A 17,739-nucleotide genomic window follows, 5' to 3' on the forward strand; every position below is an offset into this window, starting at 1 on the left:
GTTCAGTTTCGTGGAAATCGGTCCAGATTTAGATATAGCTCCCATATATATTTTCGTCCGATTTAAGGTAAATGGTGCACCAAAGTCCCTATATATCTTTCGATTTTCACGAAATTTGGCATAGCGTACTGAATCAAGCCTAGAACGATGTGTGTAAAAGTTCTTGAAAATCGGTTCAGATTAAGATATAGCTCCCATATATATTTTCATCCGATTTTATGTAATTGGTGCACCAAAGTCCCTATATATCTTTCGATTTGCACGAAATTTGGCATAGCGTACTGAATTGCGTCTATAATAATGTGTGCAAAGTTTCGTGAAAATCGGTTCAGATTAAGATACAGCTCCCATATATATTTTCGTCCGATTTAAGGTAAATGGTGCGCCAAAGTCCCTAAATATCTTTCGATTTGCACGAAATTTGGCATAGCGTACTGAATCAAGCCTAGAACGATGTGTGTAAAAGTTCTTGAAAATCGGTTCAGATTAAGACATAGCTCCCATATATATTTTCATCCGTTTTATGTAATTGGTGCACCAAAGTCCCACATATCTTTCGATTTGCACGAATTTTGGTATACGGTACTGAATTAAGTCTAGAATGATGTTGCTAAGCTTCGTGAATATTTGAATTGCAAACATTTTTCATTTGTTTATTTTTCATGTTTTTTTTTTATTCTTCTTCTTTTGTATTTTCATAATCAAATTTCTTTGAAACCACAACCTTTTTTTGTTTGTTTTTGATTTTAAAAAAGACAAAAATAATAATTAAATATTTAAAGGAATATGATAAAAAAATTATTAAAGAAAAATATAATAATAATTATAATTATCACAATATAATAAAAATATTTATAATAGTTGTTGTAAAAATTACAGTTTAAATCATTTTACGAACTAACATCACTTGCTTGAGGTATTTGCACCCTGACCAGCAGAAATGGGTTTAGTAATTTTCGCCTGAGGACCACGTCGTCCAAAATGTTTCTGTCGCACTGCCTCCTTGATGCGATCCACCTCGTATTGATAGCGTTTACGGTCACGCATGGCACCTTCTTTGGCTTCTTTCAGCGCTGTCTCCAAGGCCTTGACACGCTCCATGGTGGTGCGCAAACGTTTCTCCAATTTGGGCAATTCACAGCGTAGATCGGCATTGTCACGCACCAATTGTTTGTGCACTTTGGTGAGTTGGTCCAGATTATTTTCGAGGAAGGAGATTTTCTGTTTTTGGGCCAATGAGCCACCGTCTTCTTCGCTGTCCTCGTTTAGAACGGTTTTCTTAATGCGGGCCTGTAAGAAAAGGTAAAGAAAAACACCAAGAAAATGAAATCAGTACCGATTTTTTTTAATTTAGGAATCTTCTGCATAGTTTTAGTTTTTTTTTTAACAAAGGACTTTCAAGACGTTTCCAAAATATCTTCTTAAGGCAGAATATCGTCAGGATTTCTATAGAAATAAAAGCTCTTCTAGAAACTAAAGAAATCGGGAGTATTTCTGTAGAAATACGACCATAGCTATTCTAGAGAAAGAAAATATATCTTCTAAAAACAGAAAGCCTTAAATAAATATAGCAGAATAACTATAAGAGGTAATTTTGAGAGAACAGAAATTTATGGGTTCTTATAAAGACAGAAGACCCCCAGGAGGAAGACATTCAAAAACTTTACTAGAGACAGAACACTTTCAAGTGGTTTTTGTTGAAAATAATACCTTTAGGTGGTCTTCTAGAAAGGGAACAATTTTCAGAGACAAAAGGTCTAAAAAGGCCTCAAAAGACAAGTATTATAGAGACAGAATTCCTTCAAGGGGTCTTCTAAAGACGAAAAACCTACAAAAGGTCTTTAGTGAAAAAAAGAAATTCAAGAGAGATTCAACAGAAAGAATAACAGAGACAAAAAATCTTCAAGAACCGTTCTAGAGGCACAGACGACTTTGAAGAAGTCTCCTATAGAAAAAATATAGTTTAGAGTTCTTCATTACAAATAATATCTTCAGGAGGCTTTTAGAGAGAAAAGACCGTCAAGAGCTCCTCTAGAAAAGAAAACCTTCAAAAGACCCCGATTCGACAGAGGTCTTCTAAAGACATAAAAGGTCTTCTAGAGACAAGGGAACTTGAAGAGAGTTTCAATAGGAATAAGACCTTGAAGAGGTCTTCCAGAGACAAAAAAATCTTCTAGAACCATACTAGACGCAGAGGACCTTGAAGATGTCTACTATAGACAATACATTCCAGACATCTTCTAGAAACCTTCAACAGGTCTTTTAGAAAGAGAATACGTTCAAGAGGTCTTCTAGAGACAGTAGACCATCAAGAGATACGAGGTCTTTAAGAATAGCTATATATTTTCAAGATATCTACTAGAACTTCATGAGATCTTCTTGACACGAAAATCCTGCAAAAGGGATTATATAGATAAAGGATCTTTAGATGTTATCTGTAGACATCATACCTTCAAAAATTATTCTTCATTTGATAGGAGAGCCACAAAAGGGCTTCTTGAGACAGAAGACCTTCAAGTGATCTTCTTGAGACAGAACTCTTCTTGTGAGAGAAGACTTTTAAGAAGTCTTCTATAGACCATCAACACTTCTCTTGAGAACTCCTTCAAAGGGTCTTCTATGGAGATAAGACCTTTAAAAGAACCTCCCCTTCAAATGATCTTCACTTCAAAGTAACATCCCTTTAAAAATATATTCATTAAACTAAGGCCTTCTTCTATAAAAAGAATACATATAGAAAGAAGACATTCAGGAGGTCTTTTATAGAGAGATTACCTTCAAAAAGTATCCTACGGGCAATCAAAAGCTATTTTTTCCGAATCTATAGAGCGAAGAAGGCCTTCTTCTGTAAACAGAAGAACTTCAGGATATCTTTTATGGAGAGATTACATTCAAAAAAGCTTTTTTTGCCGATTTCTATAGAGCGAAGAGCTTCTACAGGTCTTCTGCAAATAAAAAATCTTCCGCTCGAACGTCTACTCACCTGTAAATTTTGAACAAACAATTTCCGCAAATTATGCAATGTCTGCAATTTCTTAGCCACTGTATCTTCCAAACCCTTGAGATCATTACGAGCCTGTTCACGCCTCTCGTTGGTGAGTATGATTTCTTGTAATTTATTTGATTTCTCAGCCTCTTCTTGTTTCAATTTCTCGTAATCGGCAGCCATTTGTTGATGGGCGAGGATTAGCTTCTGATGCAAATCCTTCATTTCTGCCATTTCGTGTTGCTTGGCAATGATTTCATCGCGCAATTCGGACACCTCTTTGGTATGCGCTTCACGCAACTCATCTATGCGCTTCACACAACTCATCCAACTCATCTGCAATTCCTCACCCACTGTATCTTCCAAACCCTTGAGTTCTTTACAAGCCTGTTCACGTCTCTCGTTGGTGGGTATGATTTCTTGTATTTTATTTGATTTCTTAGCCTCTTCCTGCTTCAATTTCTCGTAATCGGCAGCCATTTGTTGATGGGCGAGGATTAGCTTCTGATGCAAATCCTTCATTTCTTCCATTTCATGTTGCTTAGCAATGATTTCATGGCGCAATTCGGACACCTGTTTGGTATGCGCTTCACGCAACTCATCCATTTGTGAATCGAACATGGCGCGTAATTCTTCGGCCTTTTGCTTTTCTTCGGCATTGACAGCGGACACATGCTCGGCTGCCTTAAGTTTAGCGCATTCTTCACGCAACGAATCGATTTGTTCCTCTAGTGAACGTTTCTTATTTTCAGCTTCACGCATTGATTGCTGGAGCAAGGATTTCATGTTAGCCTTATGCTGGGAAATAATCATACGATATTCACCCAAATCTCTTTCGTATTCGGAGAGTTTCTTATTGGAATCGATTTTTTGTGTTTCCAAGTTGTACAGGCGGGCCATGGTGAAATCTTCTTCCACCTTGTCGATGTCGCCGGCACTGGGTATGCTGTTCATTTTCATGTCGGTTGTGGAATCGGCTGAGGATAGGGTTTGGCCAACTTCGGCCAGATCGCGCAAAAGGTCGGACAACATTTTTTTGATGTGTTTCTTTTTTTGTGAGGAGTTAAGAGTCAATTCTACCATTTCTAGTATGACTGCTTTCTTCTCTTCCTTGGCCGATTCGTTCTCCTGTTGAGTGCGAGCCATTTCGGACTGCAAGGCTTCGTATTCACGACGGGCATTGGCAATGAGTTTCTCTTGCTCCACGATTTGTTCCTTAAGATTTTTTACATATTGACTTTGTTGGTTGATATCCGCCACTAGGTCCACAGCCACACTGTTTGTCACGTGAATCGGCTGAAATGAGAATGAGATGAAAAGTAGGAATAAGGTTTTTAAGTCGCTAATCGAAAGCACATAGGACGGAGACAACAGTGACCATGTATCTCATAAAGTAATAGGCCTGCCAGTGGTAAGCTAAGGGTCGCTAGATTAAATTGGCTAGAGGAATGAATGTCTAATGATTGGAACATCAGCATCCTGTGTCCCGTGCACAAAAAAGGAGACAAGACGATATGTGGCTACTATAGAGGAATAAGTCTCCTTTCCATCGCATATAAAGTGCTATCCAGCATACTGTGTGAACGACTGAAAGGTGGCGATCAATGACATTATTGGACCATACCAATGCGGCTTCAGGCCTGGCAAATCCACCATTTACCAGATTTTCACTCTGTACACCTAACAGCATATGTTACTCGCCGACGGCATCGACATAATGGGTCGAACATTGCGAGCGGCAACAGCCACCTTTGAACGAATTAAGAAGAAGTATGTCAAAATTGGGACTGGCAGTAAATGGCGAAAAGACTCGGGCCAACTGTGGATCTTGAAAACTACAGCTTCGAGGTAGTGAACGATTTTATATACCTCGGTACCGCCATAAACAAAACTAATAATATCAGCTTTGAAATCCGGAGGAGAATAGTGTTGACCACCAGATGCTGCTATGGTCCCTGCTCAAATGCAGGGCCACCTCTCTTCAGACCAAACTCACACTCTACAAGATGCTGATATTACCAGTGCTGTTATATGGTTCTGAAGCATGGGTACTTGTGCAAGCAGATGAGGCAGCTCTTGGAGTGTTTGAAAATTCTCCTGAAGATCTATGGGCCGATCTTCGACGATGGTGAATATCGCCGTCGAATGAACCATGAGCTATACCATTTATTCTCGGACATCGACATAGTCAGACGGATCGAGCAGCAGCGACTACGTTAGCTAGTGTGCCAAGTGATGATTCACGCAGAACAAACTCTCGGAAAACAGTCTTTCAAATTTGATCAGATGCGCACAAGACCGATGCGAATGGGAATCTTTTTTAAGCTCGACTTGTGGAACAACTGTCATAAGCCAACTAAATAAGTAAGACACGTCATGTTTTCTAGCAGGACTCTAAGTCTGCATGAGACTTGTGGCAAATTTGCTCATATTTGCGTCCTTTGGTGCATCAGTATGACTGCTATAATCGAGGACCCCAACAGAAGCAAAGCAGAGTAGTAGCAGCTGCCAAGATAAACACGAGCAGATTTATCAGGATGGTGTAACGTCCTCAATTCCTTTGGGGCGCAAATTGTCAATATCAAAAACTATGGGGACGCATATCGTATACCTCATGTGGATTAAAACCATTCGATACTTTGCACTTGTTTATCTGTCCAGTCTTACCTAATCCCGAAGCCTTTGTATGTTGCAAGCTTCCTGAAATAAGCAGCTGTGGAGTCACAACCAAGCAACGAATAACAAACAAGTACTCTCTTGTGTTGCAAAACCAACCACCTTAATTTGAAACCCGGACAAAATAACCTGACATATTTCTCATTATAATCCATCCAATCTCCCTACGTGAAATTTGTTGATTTTCGGATCATGATTGGTATAAATTGTCCTTGTTCTTCTCATCTATATCGGCAGGTTTCTATGAATAACATTTCACGGTTATAAAAAATATTATTTAGTCTGAAGGACTGAAACACACCCATCATTTAGAAATTCTTTCAAATACCAATCGATTTTAATATAATTTCTTATCAATTTCATACGTCTTCGAGACCACGACGTTCGACAGTGCAAGGATGAACAAGGTTATCAAGTCGTTTCCACGATAGGTGGGTCTACGATCCGAAACGACCTGAGTCTTTTTTGGCCAACGTCTGTCTCCTCAGCCCATTGTGTAAAAGCAATAGGGCTGGACTGGCAAAACTTGGGTCGCTGACAAGGTGTCCTTGTTGATTATACCCTTATTAGTCTTATAGCTAATGAGGGTATATACAGTTTGATACGGTGAAAATGTGCCTCATCGAAATATTGGTTTTAGACTCCATGTTTTTTTTAGATTAAATCCGTTTCAGAAAATATGGAGTCTATTTACACATGTCAGTCCGTCCGTCCGTTGTCCGTCTGGCTGGCTAATGCGCACGATAACTCTCGAAGGGAATAACCAATTTCATCCAAACTTTGCACATCTTAATATTTCTCCAAACTTAGTTTAAGTTCGAAGATGGGGAGTATCGGTCCACTCCTTTTGTACATCTCCCACAAAATGGTCAAAATTGTGCTAAAAATAAATTTTATAATAACATGCAAACGGACTATCCTATTTTTACGAAACTTTGTACAACCTATTATCTTTATAAAGCTTAGATTAAGTTCGAACATGGGAACCATTGGTCCACTACTTCTGGTACCTCCCCCACAAATGGCCAAAATGTTCAATATTTATGAATCTAATATCAGTCGATTGGAATGACCGATTTGAACCAAACTTTGCACAACCTATTATCATAACCAAGAATATATTAAGTTTGAAGATGAAACCCATTGGCTCACTACATCTGGTACCTCCCTATTATCTTTACCAAGCCAAGTCAAGACCTGATTATGGCCGGCACATGTCACAAGAAAAATCTAATAAATCCAAATTTATGGTTAAGTTATGGGCTTTTTAATATAGAGAAGAGGGCAAAAATTTGTACAGTACTAATTTTTGTAGTACAAATTATTTAAAATTGTTTCGAAATGTACGAATTCTACCATCAGAACCATCTGGAACACCACTACCATAAACTTATTAACTGGCGTCCCTCGTCCAGGCAACTCAGGTGCGAATTTTATGGTATATTTCAATTTATTTCATAAACGAGAATCTAGCCCAAAAGCAACAAAATATGGACTACTCCAAAAGCTTAAAACTAACAATATATTAGCCTAATAATATCATAACGTCTATTAAGTTGGAGGGGTTCAGAACCATTGTACTTCAAAAACATTTTTATTATAATAATAATTATTTGCACATAGGGCCAAGGACTACAGTAATATATTTACTCTCAACCACTAATTTCAATTTACAGGTTTAAATGTCTTATTATTATATCACAATCATCAATATAAACAAGTGAAAAGCGGTAAGTTCGGCCGGGCCGAACTTTGGATACCCTCCACCATAGTTATATTGACAGGTACTATAAATGAAAATATAGGAAACATACCAAAAAGTGGACCTATACCGACATTTCTAAAAACGGATTATGTAAACCATAACAAAAATTTTCGAAATTTTTAAAGGATAATTATACCCTCAGCCTTATGGCTAATGAGGGTGTATACACTTTGACACGATGAAAATGTGCCTCATCGAAATATTGGTTCTAGACCCCATGTCTCTTTGGACCAAATCCGTTTCAGAAAATTTAGATTTCATCCGAACTTTGCCCATCTTATTATTTCTTCCAAGCTTAGTTCAAATTCGAAGATGGGGAATATCGGTCCAATCCTTCTGGAACCTCCAATCAGGGGCTAGGTCTAAATGCGGCTATAGTTCACTACCGAACCTTACGTTCTAATTTTTTATCTCTCTATCCTCCGCAGTTGTAATGATTACAAAAGGGTCTTAGAACCAAACCCAAAACGCGCAACAAATCAGATAACTATTTTAATATAAAAAAGGGGGTTATATGGGGACTACCCCAAAAAGGGGGTGAATATTAATAATTTTTGGTAGGGAGATTTGTTACCATATACGACTACAAAATACCAAATTGCAGCAAATTCGGTTGAAAAACGCGCTCAAGAACCCCAAAATACCGAAAATTTGGGGGTACCCTTATATGGGGGCTATCCGAAAAAATGGACCTATATTCATAATATTTTGTGGAGAGATTTGGAAACTATTAAGAACTCAATGTACCTAATTTCAGCGTATTTGGTAGAAAAACGAGCTCAAGAACCCCAAAATACCGAAAATTGGGGGGTACCCGTATATGGGGGATATCCGAAAAAATTGACCTATATTTATAATTTTTTGTGGAGAGATTTTGTACCTATTAAGAACCCAATGTATTAAATTTCAGCGTATTCGGTTGGTCAAGAACCCCAAAATACCGAAAATTAGGGGTACCCTTATATGGGGGCTATCCGAAAAAAATTACCTATATACATAATTTTTTGTAGAGAGACTTGGTACCTATTAAGAACTCAAAATACTAAATTACAGCCGATTCGGTGGAAAAATACGATCAAAACCCCCAAAATACTGAAAATTAGAATGTACCGTTATATGGGGGCTACCAGAAAAAATGGACCTATATTTATAAATTTCTGTGGAGACATTTAGTACCCAATAAGAACTCAATGTACCAATTTTCAGCGTATTCGGTTGAAAAACGAGCTCAAGAACCCCAAAATACCGAAAATTGGGAGGTACTGTTATATGGGAGCTATACCTAAACGTGGACCGATATATCCCATCTTCGAACTTGACCTGCCTGCAGACAAAAGACAACCCTATGCAAAATTTCAGCACCCTATCTCAATACCTTCAGAAGATAGCGTGATTACAACAGACGGACGGACGGACATGGCTAGATCGTCTTAGAATTTTACCCTGATCAAGAATATATATACTTTATAGGGTCGGAAATGAATATTTCGATGTGTTACAAACGGAATGACAAAATTAATATACCCTCCATACTATGGTGGAGGGTATAACAAATTGGCAATATTGCCCAAATGTGCTTGTTTTGACGTAAATGCAATAAAAAAGGCTATTTCTGTGTGTGTGACCATGAGATGTCAACGTCCGCCGCTAGAAAATATAGCCTTAAAAGTTAGAGGATCTAAATTGACTATATGGTGACATGACTATGCTGCCGAATGTGCCCCACCAAAAGCCGAAGCTACCCCAGGTAGGAGCACATTCGGCGAATTTGACTTTAAGCTAGAAACTTGAAATTTGGCATGTAGGTGGGGTTTGGTGAGTAGGCGTGTGATATGGCGGGGTTTTTGGAACTAAAACTAAATTACTAAATTACGCCGGAACGTTTGAAAGTAGAACTCTGAAATTTGGTATGCAGCTTTGCCAATAATAATTCCAAGGACATGTTTGAAAAAAAAAATTGAATTTAGTACTAAGAGGTACTAAGTATTATATTTGAATGAAAATTGATATGTAGCTTAAGCTATTACAAATAGAAAGTTGTGCAAAAATAACTTTTGGAAATTAGTACTAAAATGGTACTGAAAAGTACTAAAACTATATTACACCGGAACGTTTGGAAGTAGAACTCTGAAATTTTGTCAAACTCTGAAATTTGTCAATGATAGGCGAAGGGGAATGTGTGAACAAATTTTGGAAATTAGTACTTGAGGTACTAATAAGAACTTAATATTATATTACAATGGAACAGGTTCGGGTTGATATCTGAAACATGGTATTTAACTTAAGCTATTCCAAATATAACGATGGGCAAAAATATTGGAAATTAGTACTAAAAATTACAATAGAACCGATAGAGATAGAAATCAGGATCTGTGTATATAGCTTTTACTATTACAAATTAGTACTAAAGTGGCAATAAAAAGTACTAAATAAAAATTACAATGGAGCCGTTAGAAATGGAAATCTGAAACGTGGTACGTTGATTTTACTATCACAATATATATTTTTTTAATTAGTACTAAATATTAAATGACAACTGAATCGATATAGATTGAAATCTGAAACATAGTATGTTGCTTAGTTATTTCACATATAAAATTATATGCATACATATTTTTGGAAACAAGTACTAAATTCTGTAGCACAGTGAATGGTAAGAAATAGAAATATAATAAATATTTGTACTAAGATTGGGAATGGCGGGCACGATAACTCAAAAACTAATAATCCAGTCGGTTCCAAATGTTGACACGTTCCTGTGGGAATGTATAGCTCTCGTATGAACTAGGATAAAGCCAATCGGTAAAGATCTTCGTTATTTTTTTTAACTTAGTTTGTGGAATTAAGGAATTTTTAGTTTCTCAGATTTGTTTTTCAATTAACCGGAGTTTTCAATTAAACGGAGTTTTCAATTAAACGGAAAAATTGTTATCGTAGTAAAAAATAGTAGATTCTTGAAGTACGGGACAGACCATATTTTGATTTTCTTCATGCATTGTGTGTGTCACACATACATAAATAAACTTAAAAAAAATAACACATAGTATGATAAATCCTGTACGGCATGATGTATAGCAACCCTGTCGTACATTCAACTAAATGAAAACTAACTTTTTTCAATTAGTAGTGGTTGATAAATCGACTTTTTTACATGGAATGAACTAACTATTTCAACATTGTGATGTCCTACGAAGTAGTCAATTGTCCGAATTTGCATTACTTTCAGTTAACTTTATAGTCAGTTATCCATCAGTGAACTTATAGCTAACCTTTTGGAGTTAGCTATATATTTACTTGTTTAAATATGCTTTCAGTTAATTTATTTTAAAATAACTATTTGTAAGTCAAATTGTAGTCAGGGAAAAGTTAGTTTTTTGCACGTTAGGCTAAAAAACACTATTTGTATCTTGCTGAAATGAAACGAGGTTTAAAAATTTGCATTATTATAAAACAAAAATTTATTAATATAAAAAAACGTAACAAGGATCACATCATTTATCACAAAGATTTTTATAAATATTTTGAACATTTGTGGTTTTATAATAAAAAGAAAATTAATATTAGTTTTTGGATTTAAAAATCTTAGGAATACCAAAAAATTAGTTTGCACATTTGATGCTTTACACCCATCACCACTCTGTAGTAAAGGGTTGTATTTGAAATAAAAAATGGTTAAAAATATTAAATTAATTATTAGTTTTAGCTAATTTGTTTTGAATGCACTTAGAATGAATATGACGCTTCTTGATTATTTTTAAGGCGTTGCGTAGATCAGCATCTACATTCACAGAGCCAAGGGATCAGCAGGCATCTGATTAAATGATAAATATATATGAAAATGTGTACATGATTGTAGATTTAAATCATATATATTTTTTCAAATGAGGATTTACCTGTTAGAAAACCATAAAAATAAGGAAAGTCTTTCAGACGCTTTTCCATGAATCCCCTCTAAATTGACGTCCATACACAAATTATTTGCCATTATCACTGTGAGAGTTTTTGGAGTAAAAATAAATTATTTAATAGATACATAAACAAAATCAGAAATGTTATTAGGAAACTTACCTGGTCGTTCCGATTATTTGCCGCCTCAAATGTCGTTTACTCGCACTTCTCATGTTTATTTTTTTCTTCTGTATTCAAAACAATTTTGTGTTCAAACAACCACATTACATTTAACCACATTATTTATTACATTTAATTATAAACTCACTGTAAAACTTTAAATAATATCACAACACTTTATTAACAAACGACTTTCAATCGACAAATTGTTGTTTACAAAATTACACTTCCAAGGCGTAAATTAAAATTGACGCCGTTTAAATTGAACGGCGTTGGTGGCCGATATTTACATATTGGTGGCCGATATTTACATATATTATTCATTTACATTTTTTTGCATTGCGTAGTAGTGGCTAACTTTAATTGTTTTTTTTTTTTTGTAGTTAGCTACTCATTTGACGACAGGGAAGGTGTATTAAATAAGGTGTATGCATCAGATACAACAACAAATATTTTACAAAAACAACATTGTTGTTATAGAAATTAAATTGTCATGCTGACAAGAATTAACAAAAACAAATATTTAATTATTTTTGTCAAGAACTATTCATTGAGGAATAATTAGTGAATTTGCATATTCTTGGGTTATTGCCGGTTTTAGGTCAGTGAAAAATAAAGTTTAAGACCTGATCGCGATTAATATTAAATTTCCCACATGCAACCCATGGCTCCTTGTGACGTTGTTTATATTGTGAATTACAATCTATTTTTCTATGGAGCCTTTCAATTTTCTTGCCTTCTGAAAGAAAATTGAAAGTCATAAATCCCCGGCCAAAGACTAAATCATGGAAATTGTGTTGACCGTATAAAATCTTTCCATAGGCGTATTTAACCTTCGCCGAGAATTGTGACAAACACCAAGGGGCCGATTCCAATATAGGCTAACATAATATCCTCGATTTTATGAGTACCAGGAATTGATGGACAGATTTCCACACATAATATAAAATATGTGGACCATTCGGCGAACGGGGTTATAACTGAGTTAAGCCTAGGTTTCCTTTCCGTCCGCCTCATTAATGTAGTTTTCTTGAATTTTTATTATTAAAAAAGTCTCAATTTAAAGACCAATTTTGAAATCGAAATGTAATATTGAAAATGATTTGGAGAATTTGCTTTACAAACAATAAAGAAAAAAGTTTAAAACCATATGATTGTCACTTACTCATTATTAAATACACCTTGATGTATAGTGTATGAGACCCTTTAAGGGCCCACCCACCATAGGGCATGCATGACAGCGTTTGAAGTAGTATTAGTAATTTTGTGTCACTTTGAGCGGGTGTGTGGGTGTGTGTTGTTGTGTTTGATAATTGTTGTAACTTACCCCTATAGAAAGACAATTTTTCTCAGCACTGTTGGGGAATTTCACAACAATTTTTGAGCCGGATCTTTCTTTGCGATCGTTCAATCTATCCTCTGCTGGCATGTCACGTTCCGCAGACATTTTGTTAGAATTTTCTTGTGGCGGCGGCTGGTGGTGTGATGATGGAAAATGATTTTTTTGTTATTATTGTTGTTCAGATTTCAAGTTCAAATCCCCTTGGTTTAATTATTGCAAATGCAAAACACAATAAAATAGCTGGTAGCTATCTGTATTAGAAGGCAGTAACTTCCACTTTTTTCTTATTTCCAAAAAAATGCTTAGGGTTTTTCTTTTGTATTAACACACTTGCGGAACTAGATTTGGTGCAAAAAAAAAAAAAAAATAAAACGAAAATAATTTAAAAAAAAATCAAAATATTAAAACACAATTTTTTAACTAGCTCTTTGTATTTATTTATTTTTGTTCTTTAAGTATTTTGGCCCGCCTCCCGGAAAACGAGTAAAAAAGCGCCACCACCAAATAAGTAGACTTTGTCTACGTGTCTTTAATGTGTATTAAATTTTGACATTAATTACCTTGATGAACTGTGTTTTTTAATAAAATCTTCTACTGATTGGATTGCATTGAATGATGCAAACTTGACTCTGGTAGCGGTGAATCTTGTGCAAGCAAACAAAATGTGAGTGACGGTGTCTTCCGGCTTACAAACCTAACACTCACCAGAAACGACTACATTCCAGGCTCACAGCCGGATGAGCCGAGCCGCCGATAAAATTCAAAAGCCGCCGCCGCCGATTTTTTCGGCTTCAGTCGTTATAACAAAAAAATGTGCAAAATACTGTTTTTATAATTATTTAATTATTATGTGCGTTAGTTTTTTATGTTAGAACCAAATAAACAAAAATGGCGAACCAAAAAATTATAATTTATTTGCAAAAAAAAAAATAACATTTTAAATGAAACTAATTCAGATTCCGATGACGAACTAGCTGTGTTTACTGAAATTGATAACGGCATAAATGAGTATGAAACAATATTGAGGAGCCTTGAAAAAATATTTAAAAATCCACGCCTTGAAAAAATATTTAAAAATCCACGCCTTGAAAAAATATTTAAAAATCCACGCCTTGAAAAAATATTTAAAAATCCACGCCTTGAAAAAATATTTAAAAATCCACGCCTTGAAAAAATATTTAAAAATCCACGCCTTGAAAAAATATTTAAAAATCCACGCCTTGAAAAAATATTTAAAAATCCACGCCTTGAAAAAATATTTAAAAATCCACGCCTTGAAAAAATATTTAAAAATCCACGCCTTGAAAAAATATTTAAAAATCCACGCCTTGAAAAAATATTTAAAAATCCACGCCTTGAAAAAATATTTAAAAATCCACGCCTTGAAAAAATATTTAAAAATCCACGCCTTGAAAAAATATTTAAAAATCCACGCCTTGAAAAAATATTTAAAAATCCACGCCTTGAAAAAATATTTAAAAATCCACGCCTTGAAAAAATATTTAAAAATCCACGCCTTGAAAAAATATTTAAAAATCCACGCCTTGAAAAAATATTTAAAAATCCACGCCTTGAAAAAATATTTAAAAATCCACGCCTTGAAAAAATATTTAAAAATCCACGCCTTGAAAAAATATTTAAAAATCCACGCCTTGAAAAAATATTTAAAAATCCACGCCTTGAAAAAATATTTAAAAATCCACGCCTTGAAAAAATATTTAAAAATCCACGCCTTGAAAAAATATTTAAAAATCCACGCCTTGAAAAAATATTTAAAAATCCACGCCTTGAAAAAATATTTAAAAATCCACGCCTTGAAAAAATATTTAAAAATCCACGCCTTGAAAAAATATTTAAAAATCCACGCCTTGAAAAAATATTTAAAAATCCACGCCTTGAAAAAATATTTAAAAATCCACGCCTTGAAAAAATATTTAAAAATCCACGCCTTGAAAAAATATTTAAAAATCCACGCCTTGAAAAAATATTTAAAAATCCACGCCTTGAAAAAATATTTAAAAATCCACGCCTTGAAAAAATATTTAAAAATCCACGCCTTGAAAAAATATTTAAAAATCCACGCCTTAAAAAAATATTTAAAAATCCACGCCTTGAAAAAATATTTAAAAATCCACGCCTTGAAAAAATATTTAAAAATCCACGCCTTGAAAAAATATTTAAAAATCCACGCCTTGAAAAAATATTTAAAAATCCACGCCTTGAAAAATATTTAAAAATCCACGCCTTGAAAAAATATTTAAAAATCCACGCCTTGAAAAAATATTTAAAAATCCACGCCTTGAAAAAATATTTAAAAATCCACGCCTTGAAAAAATATTTAAAAATCCACGCCTTGAAAAAATATTTAAAAATCCACGCCTTGAAAAAATATTTAAAAATCCACGCCTTGAAAAAATATTTAAAAATCCACGCCTTGAAAAAATATTTAAAAATCCACGCCTTGAAAAAATATTTAAAAATCCACGCCTTGAAAAAATATTTAAAAATCCACGCCTTGAAAAAATATTTAAAAATCCACGCCTTGAAAAAATATTTAAAAATCCACACCTTGAAAAAATATTTAAAAATCCATGCCTTGAAAAAATATTCTTTAAAAATCCACGCCTTGAAAAAAGATATAAAAATCCACAAATTTCGTATCTAAATTTTGTAGGTTATTGGAAAAAGTCCAAGGTCTTCTGAGACAACACGACGAACTGAAAAAGGAAGAATCAGAGTTTAAGGAACACTGTCGAAAAGATCTGGCTGCCCTGCAAGAATTTAATTATGAAAATTGTTCTGATTGCCCATACCACAATTTTTATATTTCTTTTCATCTCCTTCCAGGAGCCCATGAATGTGAAAAAGGGCCAAACATTGGAAATTCATTTTTGGCGTTGTGTTTCCAAACAAAAAATTTGGTATGAATGGTGTTTGGCCTCACCACATACCACACATGTTCATAACTTGGGTGGCCGTTCCTGTCCCATTTATTGGACGTAAATACGCCATCCCCCCAAAAAAAACTTCCATTTAGAATTTATTTGTTTATAGTTGAAGCTTTATAGTTGTTAAAGGAGATTATATTTCGTATGGCCGATCATTATTTTTTATACAGTATGTTTAACTTGACCATTTATTTTTTATTTTTTCATTGCAATTGATTTCAATTATGGAATACCTCGTTTATTATAACTATACAGATGACCATAGCTTCCATTAAAGATAAAATAGTTTATAGGTGAAAAGGGTCAAGATTTTCTTTTCCTTCTATCCTATAAATTTAGTATTCTTTAAGATACGGTTTGCCCAATTTGTTGACTCTAAATGGTGTATAATTATATTTTTTTTTTTATTTTAAGCAATTTTTGTTATGTTTAAAAATGCATTATTTATTTTAAGGTTCGCTCTATATATTTTGTTAATTAAAAATTTCCATTGCCTTTATGGGGAAAATTAGTTGGATTACAACTCAATTTCATGGCATGTTTAATTATCATTTCTAGAACTAACAATTTATAGTTGACACAATTTTACTCGATATACATAAGTATAGAATTTAAGTTAAATATAAATACATATTTACTTGAAGGTATCAAGTAATGACAATAAATAAATATATATTGTTAATGACACCAAAAATTATAACAATACAAAAAATGAAGTTAAATTTATTAAAAAGAGATTTTTTAATGTAATTCTGTAAAAAGTTAGCCGCAGAAGAATTTAATATTAAAAAAACACACTTTTATTTTGGTCTTTCGAAGAATTCATTTAAATTTAATCGGTTGATTAAGGAGACCCACCCAATCTAGATTTTAAATATTGACATAAAGATCTTTTGTACCAACCGATTTGGGAATAGAAGTCCAGAGATACAAAAGAGAGCCTCTGGATCATTAGGCCTAACACGCAAGATTAGATTGTAAGGAAGCAACTCGAGAATACTGTGTAGTATCTGTCCGATACCTCTTCAACTGCCCAGCCAAGCTAAGTGTGTAGCAGAAAGTGTGTGGAGTTCACGAACGTTTTTTGTTATTGTTGTTGCTGTTTTTAGCATTCGCGAGAATTCGGGAATGTTTGTTTTCATTCGTGAGAGAATGTCAGAAAGAATTTCAACCACCAAACGAAACGAACGAACGTTGTAGTGTGCTCTCACTCGTTTGTTATGTGTGTACGAATATTCTTTGGTGAATGTTCAAAACGAAAAGAAAGTATTTTGAATCATTCGCGAGCGAATTTTTGCGCACCCTGCTATAGACACAATCTTTACCGGCTGCAGTCTCTAAGAATATGTGAGGAAGAAAACCCCCATTTATAATAGAACTCCTTGTAAGCTCACCAAATTCTGCCAAAGAAGTTCGTTCCATGGTACATACAATGGGCTGAAAGATATCTATAACTTTACCTTCAAAATTTCACCTATCTAAATGGTATTCCCCCTGTGGGGGAGATATTAAAAAAATGTTTTTCAAAATAAATAAAATCATAAATTCATTCGACCGGAAAAAAAACTTTTCATTAACACCCACAAAGAGGAATAATAAAATTGGCGCCATAATAAAAATGTAATATCTCCATTTTTTGCAAAGAGTACTTCCGTGTAACTTATCTTGAATATTTATATTTTTATGCTCGGACAGTAGTCTCTGAAACACCCCATTCATAAAAATGTTGGAAAATGTGAATTACCAAATAAAACAATATCGACATCGCAATAAATATTAATTATTCGATCCAATAATTATTAAATCACCCCTGAAAAACTGGACCCATTTTTATATGAATTAAAACAACATTGAGTTTTTTTGTAGTTTTTAAAATTATATATTTTTTTCACTATTATTTTATTATATAGACCTCTTTTTTCTTCATCTTCATATTTTCGGTAATTTTTTTTAT

The 17,739-nt window shown here is 34.2% G+C and overlaps 1 protein-coding gene across 1 annotated transcript; it reads right to left on the reverse strand.

Moving 5' to 3' along the window:
* Positions 1 to 911: 911 nt before the first annotated feature.
* LOC133324122 (kinesin heavy chain-like) lies at positions 912 to 12,942 on the reverse strand (the record flags this gene model as incomplete). The annotated part of the gene is made up of 4 exons (XM_061533009.1): positions 12,823 to 12,942; positions 3,560 to 4,282; positions 2,984 to 3,262; positions 912 to 1,290 (listed from the first exon to the last, which is right to left on the reverse strand). Coding segments are annotated over exons 1-4 (1,501 nt in total), but the record flags the coding sequence as incomplete, so codon positions are not given.
* Between the last annotated feature and the right edge of the window lie 4,797 nt (positions 12,943 to 17,739).

The sequence above is a fragment of the Musca vetustissima genome, unplaced genomic scaffold (assembly GCF_032173495.1).
Source record: "Musca vetustissima isolate MV318-11 ecotype Yass unplaced genomic scaffold, APGP_CSIRO_Mvet_v1 utg199212, whole genome shotgun sequence".
NCBI classification, from domain to species: Eukaryota; Metazoa; Arthropoda; class Insecta; order Diptera; family Muscidae; genus Musca; species Musca vetustissima.